Source organism: Musa acuminata, chromosome BXJ1-10, assembly GCF_036884655.1.
Source record: "Musa acuminata AAA Group cultivar baxijiao chromosome BXJ1-10, Cavendish_Baxijiao_AAA, whole genome shotgun sequence".
NCBI lineage: Eukaryota > Viridiplantae > Streptophyta > Magnoliopsida > Zingiberales > Musaceae > Musa > Musa acuminata.
In genome coordinates this window covers 21,366,750-21,376,502 of record NC_088336.1, presented here as the reverse complement: position 1 = coordinate 21,376,502, position 9,753 = coordinate 21,366,750, and the positions used below count along the sequence as shown (strand labels likewise).

At 34.2% G+C, this 9,753-nt stretch overlaps 1 protein-coding gene across 2 annotated transcripts; it reads right to left on the bottom strand.

The window, feature by feature from the left end:
• Positions 1-795: 795 nt before the first annotated feature.
• Positions 796-4,377, bottom strand: LOC135582524 (vacuolar protein sorting-associated protein 28 homolog 1-like). 2 transcript variants are annotated; one of them, XM_065086378.1, is made up of 2 exons: positions 3,640-4,377; positions 796-1,306 (listed from the first exon to the last, which is right to left on the bottom strand). In XM_065086378.1, exon 1 carries the CDS (start codon positions 4,286-4,288, stop codon positions 3,650-3,652), a length of 639 nt encoding a protein of 212 aa, XP_064942450.1. In that variant the 5' UTR covers positions 4,289-4,377; the 3' UTR covers positions 796-1,306; positions 3,640-3,649. The 2 variants fall into 2 exon arrangements, with proteins under 2 accessions (XP_064942450.1, XP_064942449.1); XM_065086377.1 differs by having other exon boundaries at positions 3,620-4,373.
• Between the last annotated feature and the right edge of the window lie 5,376 nt (positions 4,378-9,753).

Below are 9,753 nucleotides of genomic sequence, written 5' to 3'. Positions count from 1 at the left end.
AATACAATTATGTTTTATTTTGATTTTATTTGGTTGTCAATTCATGAACGGTTATATATATATATGTATATATATATAAACAAATATAGGTTGATGGCAGTTTGTCCGAAGAGATGTAATAAGGTGATGAAACATCTCAAAGGAGTTCATTTCATTTGATACCTTTGTATGTGATAATATGACACAAATAAAAAGGTGTGGCTTTATGATTCATTCACAAAATGGTGCAAGTTATCGTGAAGGTATATAAAATGGTTGATGTTTTCCAAATTCATCAATATATTTCAACATCATAAACTTCAGTTTGAATGTAACAACAAATTTAGAGAAAAAGGTGAAAGGTATATATAAGGGTAAAATGAGGAAACAATATTTTAAAAAGAATAACTTTTTAAAATATTTATTTATAATGCCTGAACAATAAGAAATAGTATGATACTACATACACAATGGAATGGATAACCATCCACTAAACTGAAAGGTAAAATTATCCTCAATAAGTTGCAAATTGGCCCTCCATGAGAACCATCACATGATGTAGATGAATGATGGTAAGATCCTTCCAAGCAGCAGGCAACAGACAGGCATTCCTCAGAACAATCAAAAGGAACACAGGCACTGCTTAGAGGCCACCAAAGTACCATGATGGTTCTGTTCAGCAAACAATGTACTGAGGCTCAAACCATGTTTCAAAGATTTTTTTTTTTTCTTTCTTTCATCTTTTCCAAGCATTTAAAATAGTGGATAGTCTTCTAATCTGTTTGAGATTTCAGCAGGAATAGCTTGTCACACAGATTCATGAAACAATATTATCATCTCATACACTACCAAAATTTCAAATCAAACAAATGAACCTCCATCAAGTATTTTGGCTATAACTACTGCATAAATTCACAAAGCATTGCCTAATACAAAAAAAAAAAATACAAATTTTCATAGTGATGGACATCTCGACTGCGAGATGACAAGTATCTTTCTGCTAGAAGCCCAAGCTACCAAGGAAAAGCCGTTTTCTACAAAGTAGCCATGAATCGATCTTTATACAAATTCATCTCGTGTGGAAGTTCCTGTACTCGATTTTACGAAACTTAAGGAGCCACACAAAAGTTCCTGTTTTTTCATCTGATCAAACTTTCGAGAAGGTCCCTCTTTATTAATCAGCTACCTGACAGTCACGGTGACCATCATGATGCTGAATGGTTTGCACAACCCTTACTTGATCAGTTACACATGAACATATTGCAGCTTGTTTTACCGACAGTTATCGGGGTTCCTCCACCCTCCAGAATGGTGATACTTCATAATCCTGAGTCAATTATGGTACATCATCCACAAGTTTAAAATTAAGAATCCAGCCTCATAATGTCATTCAGTTTTAGAGAAAAAAATCAAAACAAATATCCATAAGGATTCTGACTCCAAAATTCTTCAAGAATAAAGTGTATACTAGCATCCCTTCCAAGAAAAACCCAAAACAGCAGAAGGACCGAATCGCAAAAAGTCAATAAGTTATAGCTTTGTGTCCTCCCAAAATTCTTATCAACCCAACTATATACTAGTTAATTACCTAAGTAATTCAATATGCCATGACCCAAAATAATGAACCAACAAACCCTAACCCACATAGCACGAACCATGCTAAGTTATGCATGACAACTGCAAGATAGCACTCATATTGCGACTCAGAATGTTCCACGTTGTGAGTAACTAAAAAGTTATAGCACACTTCTCACTTTGAACCAAAAGAAAAGAAAAGGAAAAAGAAACTCAAAATTTTGAAAGGATGTAACTCAACTGCAGTCCTTCGTTAATCATGTCTCAAACAAAAGCTGCTATTAGAAAATAATACTGCTAGGGTTACTCGTCAGTATATACCCAAGTCAAAATCTGTTTGTGTTGGTCCACCTCATCAACATGCAAAACAAATTAAAAAATACCATAAACTCAAAGGATTGGAAGAGAAGTTATGATTTAGTATCAAACGTATGCTTGCATCCTCCTCTAAGTTCCTACAAGGAAAAGTTGAATAGTCATCTAAATCTTCTTTATATTTAAAAAAGACTAGTTGTCCAATGACTACTGTATTCCACCTCCATGTAATTCTCAAGGGAGACCTGCCTCCAAAAACTTCCCATAGAATTGCATGATAATGCTGCAACCTGTCAGACTTCCGTATTACTATTGCCCTTAGTGGCTGCTCAAGATATACACAACATGATTTCCAACTACTAGATGCTTCAAATAGTAATAAATTATAACTTGATTAACTTTTTTGTGTCCTCTAAACACATCCACAGCAATTGACAGTCGAATAATGAAGGAAAAATATGTGATACTATAATCTGGTAATCATTGCATGTCCTGTTAAAAATTGGACATCCATGACCAGAAGGGACTGGATAAACATAAATCATATTCCGGATTGTTCTAAGCCTACGATGAAGGTTCATCTCCACGAAAGCAATAGCGTTACCTCCATGAATAAGTATTATCGTCTTAGTTCGAATATATGATTAAGCACATGCATATACCTTGTTCAAAATGTATTTAGATCACAAGCATCTTCCCTTAGATCTATGCATAGACTCAAATAGGAAGCTCAAGCATCTTCCTGGAATCCAAAAACAGTCTCGAGTAAAGCAAAAGCAGCATAATGTTGAAGGCTTATAGAAGGAAAAGCAAAGAAACTCATTTATCTTTGCATTTAGTTCAAGCACATGTCATTCTCTAAACCATATCTTTAAGTTGACTGTTTCACACAAGTTAATAACAAAATTTATTAATCACACAAATTGTCCGCCAATAGATCACAATTCAAGATTATCTACCAAGCTTCTTAAAATAATTGACCACATAAAATATTCAAGTGATCTGCTCTTTATCTAGGGCTTCGTGTACATCAATCTTCTTGCAGCTCCATGGATTGAACTAGGATAAGCAGCGACTTTGTGACTATTACACAAGTAGTGAAAAAATTAAGCTTGTTTAGTTAGCTAAGATCTTTCACCGGTAGATGTCAGCCAGTGCTATTACATATGACATCTGCTTACATGATGGCTACAGGTTGTCCAGAAAAAATTATAAATTTTGCATGAGGAAACCAAGTCCTATTCAACAGAAAATGAATAAATAACTATTTAATTTTAGTTGACAAGCACTTGAAATTTTTTTCTTTTTTTAATTTCCAATTAAGCAATTTTATGAAAATACAACACAAAAAAAAGTTAAATAAACAAAAAAGACTAGTTTTTCTTAAGTAGAAACCACTCCATTATTAAAATAACCTGAAAGTATGTACACGATAAGCCAGAGTTCTCATACCCTTTTACAATTATAGTAAATTTATAGGACAAGGGATGAGGCTTTCAAATCATAACTGCATCCATAAAGCATGAAAAATCACCTAAAGAAATGCACGGTAAGGGAGAAGTCTAAGGAAAAACAAAGAAGAACATACTGATCTTTTGGATTATGAACCATTTCGTGTGTGCCAAAGCTTCAAAAGTACTCTGATATTGCAGACAAGAAAAGCTCAAGCAGGTTCCCAAAATTCAAGAAATTATAGCTTTGCATGAAAGAATCGCATGTATGGTGAGAACACTCAATGATGATGATGAACCTGAAGAGAAGAGGATATACGGAGGGAGAATCAAGAGTCGGCGTTGGGGAGAGCGGCCATGAAGGCGTTGTAAGAGGACTCGAGGTCGAAGTGGAACTGGCGGGCCTGCTGCTCGGTGAGCTCGTCGGCGGCGCCCATCTTAGCGAGGCGAGAGAGCCAATCACGAACCTTGACGCGGCCCTCAAAGTCCGGGGGAAGGAGACCGGTCCCAAGCTTGACTAGGGACGTGGATAGGTCGGAGAGGAGGGGGTGCACCTGGTCGACGGCCACCATGTTGAGCTTGACGGAGTCCATGGCGGTAATGAAGTTCTGCACGCATTCGGCAACGGCGGCGGCAGAGGCGGACGAGGAAGAGGAAGTAGCGGCGCGGTGCTCGACGGTTGCGGGGACGCCGGAAACAAGGAGGCGGTTGAGGGCAGCAGGGGCGTCGAGGCGGTAGACCTCGGCGAAGCGATCGAGGGAGGGGACGGCGCCGTGGAGGGCGGAATGGAGGGTCCGAAACTGGGCGATTAGTTTGAGGCACTCCGCCTCGTACTCAGCGGAGGAGACGAGGTCGCGGACGTACGCCTTCTCCAGCTTGTCCGTGGTCTTGACGATGGCGTAGAGGTCGGCGAAGTTGTCGTACATCTCCCTCTCCCGCTTGTCCCGCCACAGCCTCACCTCCTCCATCTCCGATCTCTCTCTAATCTATTCCTCCTCCTCCTTCACGATCGTTGCAATTGAATCGATGAAAGGGGAAGACGCGATAGACTAGATTGGGGATGGAGAGAACGAGAAGAGACGTCAAGGAAACGGGAAGGGATCCGCTCCAATTGCGATTTTAATCGAAATTATCTAGCCTTATCTAGACCGTCGATTAACGTGAGCTTGCGATCGGAAGGTCTCGAAGCCCTTCGGACTAGCACGTGGGAAAACGAAGCCCGACGTTTATGACGATGCAGAGAATGGCCGAATCGGCTCGAAAAAATTAGCCAGGGTGACGTGGTCCCATGGGCCCAACACGTGTGGGTCCGGGCAAGGATTAAGAAGATTTTTTTTTTAGACTCGTATTAACTTTCCTTGCTTTTTTTAATTCAAAAAAAGAAAAAAAAAATAAAAAGACTGGCGAAGGATCGATGATCAAAGGTAGTGACAAAATTGGAAGATCACTCGAAATAAAAATTATTTTTGATAATTTAAAAGGGTGATTTTCTAGGAAAGCCCCTGATTTTTTTTTAAATACCTAAAATATAATCTCTTTAAAAAATATTTTTTATTCAAAATCTAACAAAATTATAATATTTTAATTATTAAATTAAGATACTTATATTTTATGATGAGAATATTGAGAAAGTTAGGAAAATGTTAATGGTAAAATAAGAGATAGAGAATGAAGATTAAAAAAAATAAAAATTTAAATACTCTTCTACTACAATATTTATTGTTATTCATAGCCATAACTAATAGTTAATAGGAGTGTTAATTCATTTTTAAAGGAATATATGTGTTATATCAAAATAAAAGTTTTTACTCAATTCATGATTTTATTCTTGATTTATGAAAAAAAAATGATGCTTTGAAAATAAAACTTAAAGATTATTGAATGTATCAACTAATTTAATCGATAAAGATCTTGATAGTTTATCATAACGTTCTTAGTAGTACTTACCTTTTAATGTTAGAAGATCTAAGGATGTGACGAACTATGACAATCACATCATGTTAGGAAGGAAGCTTGTCATCATGTGATGGTTTATCTAGTGATGCACCTTGTTCGATCTATTCCCCTCGAAGCCAACTTAGGAAGAATTAGAATTAAAAGTTGATGAGATGCTGGAAAGATTCCCAAAAGGGTTAGGCAAGAGTGTATTCAAAGAGAATATGAGTGGAAGAATCTAGATGCAAATAACAAATATAATTTTATTAATAGTATAGAATATTAAAAATATAATTTATGGTAGGAAATCGAATCGAGGAAAACTTTCAAAAAAATAATTTTATCTTGGGAGCAACCTTTAAGTATCTATATCACTTTTTTATCTTTCTTTTTTAGGAACATTGTTACTGTAGAATCTATTCAAGTGTTTATAAGCATCGATAATAATTATTCTATCCGAAAGGGTATAATTCCAAACTCATAAATCATCATGAGAGTGAAAAGAAGGATGTATCGCTTAAATATGTTTCATGAGGGGTGAAATAAAGATTCAAGCACTAAAATTTCATTAGTCATTTGAGATAATATCAGACACAAAAGAATATCTCCTTATTTCATTCACCCCTATAAATTTGGACTATTATTTATAAGGGTCATTTTTTGGATCTTCCTAAACCTTAGTGGATTGACCATTACTACGAGTTTTCTAAAATCATTATTAATATTAATAATCATATTTAAGATAGATTTGAACATAGGAGAGATATTTTTTATCATTACAAAATTTCTAATTCTCAAATCCCTTAACTCATTTGAAAAAGTCATGTTAAATCAACTAATCAAGTATATTTTGTTATGTCTATGCCTATCATTCTAAAAAAAATCTTGAGAAAATTTTAAAATTTTAGTATTCAACTTGTTTGAAATCCAAAAACTAAGTAATATATAAGTTAAAAGAGAACTAATTATAGAGTTTACGAGGACAAATTTTCAATCTTGAGAAAGAAGACTCTTATGCCAGCTTGAATCTTTCTAAGCGTCTTGTAGAGTTTCAGAATCTATTATGGAGTCTATCATTGGACAAGAATGTCCCAAGGTATTTGTAAAATTAGCTACCTTCTTTGATGCCCATATGTGATCATGAGCTTATAAGGAGAGAAGTAAGCATTTGTTTTAACAATATTAACATTAAGAAAGGTGAGTCTTTCATAAGTTTTCAAGATCTTGAGAACTTAGTAGTATGATTTAGAGTTGGTTTTAAAGGAAGGAATCATATCATTAGTAAACATAAGATAAGAAACTTTGGTTCCTAAGATATTAAATAGAGAGTTAAATAGAGAGATTTGCTTATTATGGATAACTTTAGAGATTAAAGAAAAGAGAGCAATTGAATAATGATAAAGAGATAAGGAGAGAGGGGTCCCCTTATCTAATTCCAAGTTGATTCTTACACTTTTAGAATCTCTTGTCATAGATTAAAAAGATAAAAGTAGGGAAGAATATATAAATAATATTTTAATCAATGAATTTAGAAGGAAAGTTCTTTAAAGGAAGAGTATTCCTAACGATCTCCCAAAAAATAGAATCAAATACCTTCTAGGTTTAATTTTAGAAGAATATGTGAGATTTTACACTTGGACAATAATTTAGAGTGGACTAACTTAGTAGCATTAAAGATATTACCCTATATGCTACGTCGTTTTATAAAGATCAATTTTTTTAACCTATAAGTTGGTGAAGATAACTATCAATATAAATAAAAAAAAATTAGTAAGAATTTTATAAATGATATTATAAAGCATTATAGTCTAAAGTCCTAGATATAGGATGCATTTGAAGATTTATGAATGAAGACTATAAGAGTATTACCTCAACTATTTGGAATAGAGAAATGAAAGTGAAATTGGGTGAAGGATGATAGTAGATCCATCTTTTAAGTCTTCCTTTATAAAATTTTATATTCTGACCATCCGGGCTTTGATTAGAAATTATTTACAAAAAAAGCTAACCTAATTTTTGATAGGAAAAAAGGTTGGGTAAGGGTGCAATGAACTATGTTGGAAAGAGTAGGGAGGGTTGGGCAATGATTTTAGTCATGGAAGTCTAAAAGTTTGAATACTAGTTAGAGAATAATAGGAGGAGGAAAGTAGTATCCTGACTATTTAGGGAATTTGAATACTATGATAGTGAGTTTATTTTTTTAGTTTTCTGATGGTGCATAGTCATTGAAATTATTTAGTATTTTTGTCTCTCTCTAATATATTAGGCTTTGGATCTAGACTATCATTTTAGATAGAATTGTCTATTGAGGACAATCAACTTGTTAGAAAGATACTAGATGTTGATGAAATCTAAGCTGGAGAGGATGCCAAAAGTGTCCTTTTCTAAAGTAATGAGGTCAAGTATGATGGTTTTAATTTCGTTCTCCAAACTGACCATTAGATTTGATCCAAAGAAAGATTTTAGAAAATATGTCAAGGAGGTTCTTATAAAGGAGGTTATTATTGAGACTCTCACATTGAATCTTAGCCTAAGACAAAGGAGTTGAAATCTTTATTAAAAAGCTAGTAAAATTCAAATTTAATATTATCATAGTTCCTAGATGACTTAAAAATATAAGATAATTGTGCTAATAAGGGGAAGTGATTAAAGCCTGCTCTAGGAAGATGAAAAATCAAAATATTATCATAAGTCAAAACTTAATTAAAATTAACCAGTACTCGATCAAGCCTAGCATAAACGCGGTAAGGGCTAAAATGATTGTTTCATTAGGTAAACTTTGGATTAGTAAGACTAGCATCCAAAAGATTATAATTGAAAATAAAACATTGACACTATAAAATCGATTGAGAAAATATAAAAAGGATGACTTCCAAATTTTTCTTGAGTAGATAAAATGGTATTCATGTCACTATACAAAAGTCACATAATTGATAACATTTCTAAAGCTAAAATAAATTTGAGAGAAAGTTACAAACCGAAGACTTTATGCTTGCATAGATTGCTAAGAGAAGTCATATCTTTCTTTTTTATTGTTAAGTTAATTGTTTGCTTGTTTTTATGAATGAGGATAGCTTGAATGTTATAAGTCTTCCATACCACTAGGATGCCCCCTCTATCAATTTTTACAAAAGTACTAGACCAAGCTCTCCTCGTACTCATGCAAGCAAAAAGAGAAATGTTACTCATAAATATGAGTTTTCAAAAGAATAAATAGATTTATATTACATGTTTTAATTGGACTAACAAAAATATTTCTTTGACTTCTCTTTTGATTGCACCTCTATAGTTCTAGGATAAAATTTAAAGACATATCTTAATAATAGTTCAACGGTTATTATTACTCCCTAGGTTCGAGTAAAAGGTTGATCACATAATATATTTTTTCTTATGTTTATGTTTTATAGTAAAGAGATGAGGTAAAAGATTCTCTCGAGAAAGTCTCTTTCATGCTTTGAGTATGTCATTGCAGAGCAGGAGATTCCATTTACGATCAAAATTTTCATGAAGTATTTCTCTCTCTTCTTTAGTGTTGTTTTCTATTACTATATGTTGTAAAGCCGTAAACATATTCTCTACGAGGGCTTCAAATGAAGAGGATACCTTACTCTAAGTGGGAGCTTTGGAGGAGGAGACAAAACTCCTTATCCATTGGTTTGAGTGAAGACTTGCCTGTCTCTAAGGATTTTGAACTTAAGGAGGATAATAGATTGGATCGAGAATACTAAGAAGAGGAGAGAAGGTTTCTCAAATTGTACAAGAAAATACCTTTGCTTAGGCTTGAGTCCTCATTGTGAAAAGTGAGTCCAATGGTATTAGGGATGGGTGGTAATAAACCATTGTCAACCAAACCCCCTTTTGCTGCCAAGCCATTCTAAGGACGGGGGAGAGAATGGTTGGAGTAAAGGTAAAAAGAGTGGGCCAAGTAGAGACAATTTCTTTTCTCATTATCGTGCAAAACCTCTAAAGTCTTCAACCTATTGTCTTGAGATGTGTTAGCAATAATAGAACTAGAGGATGGCAGGTTAATGTTAGTCTTGTACTGCTCCACTTCCAAATTAGAACCTAGGACAAAGAGAGTGATAGATATGGAAAGGGATAGTGGATCCAAATATGAGTTTAATATCTAAACTCTCAATTGAGGTTTTCTTTAGACATATAATAAGGGGAGGTCGAGTAAGAGTAAGTTGAATCAAGCTCACTTGCATTAAATGAGAATGATTAGGTTTTGAGTCGAGTGCGATGGAACGACCTGCTTATGTCTACATCTATTAGATCATTTCTAAACCCGTATCCATGGTTCATAATCAAGACGTTTATCTTTTACCTCAAGACTTGGAACCTTAGGTTTTCGAATACAATTTTGATGATTTTTAATAAAATTTTAAAAGCTATGTATTAATGTTATTTTCTCTTTGATTTAGAGATCTTAAAAGTAGATGAAAATACTAAAGGAGATGCACATGAACAAATTTATCTCCCTTTTACGAGAGAGTAA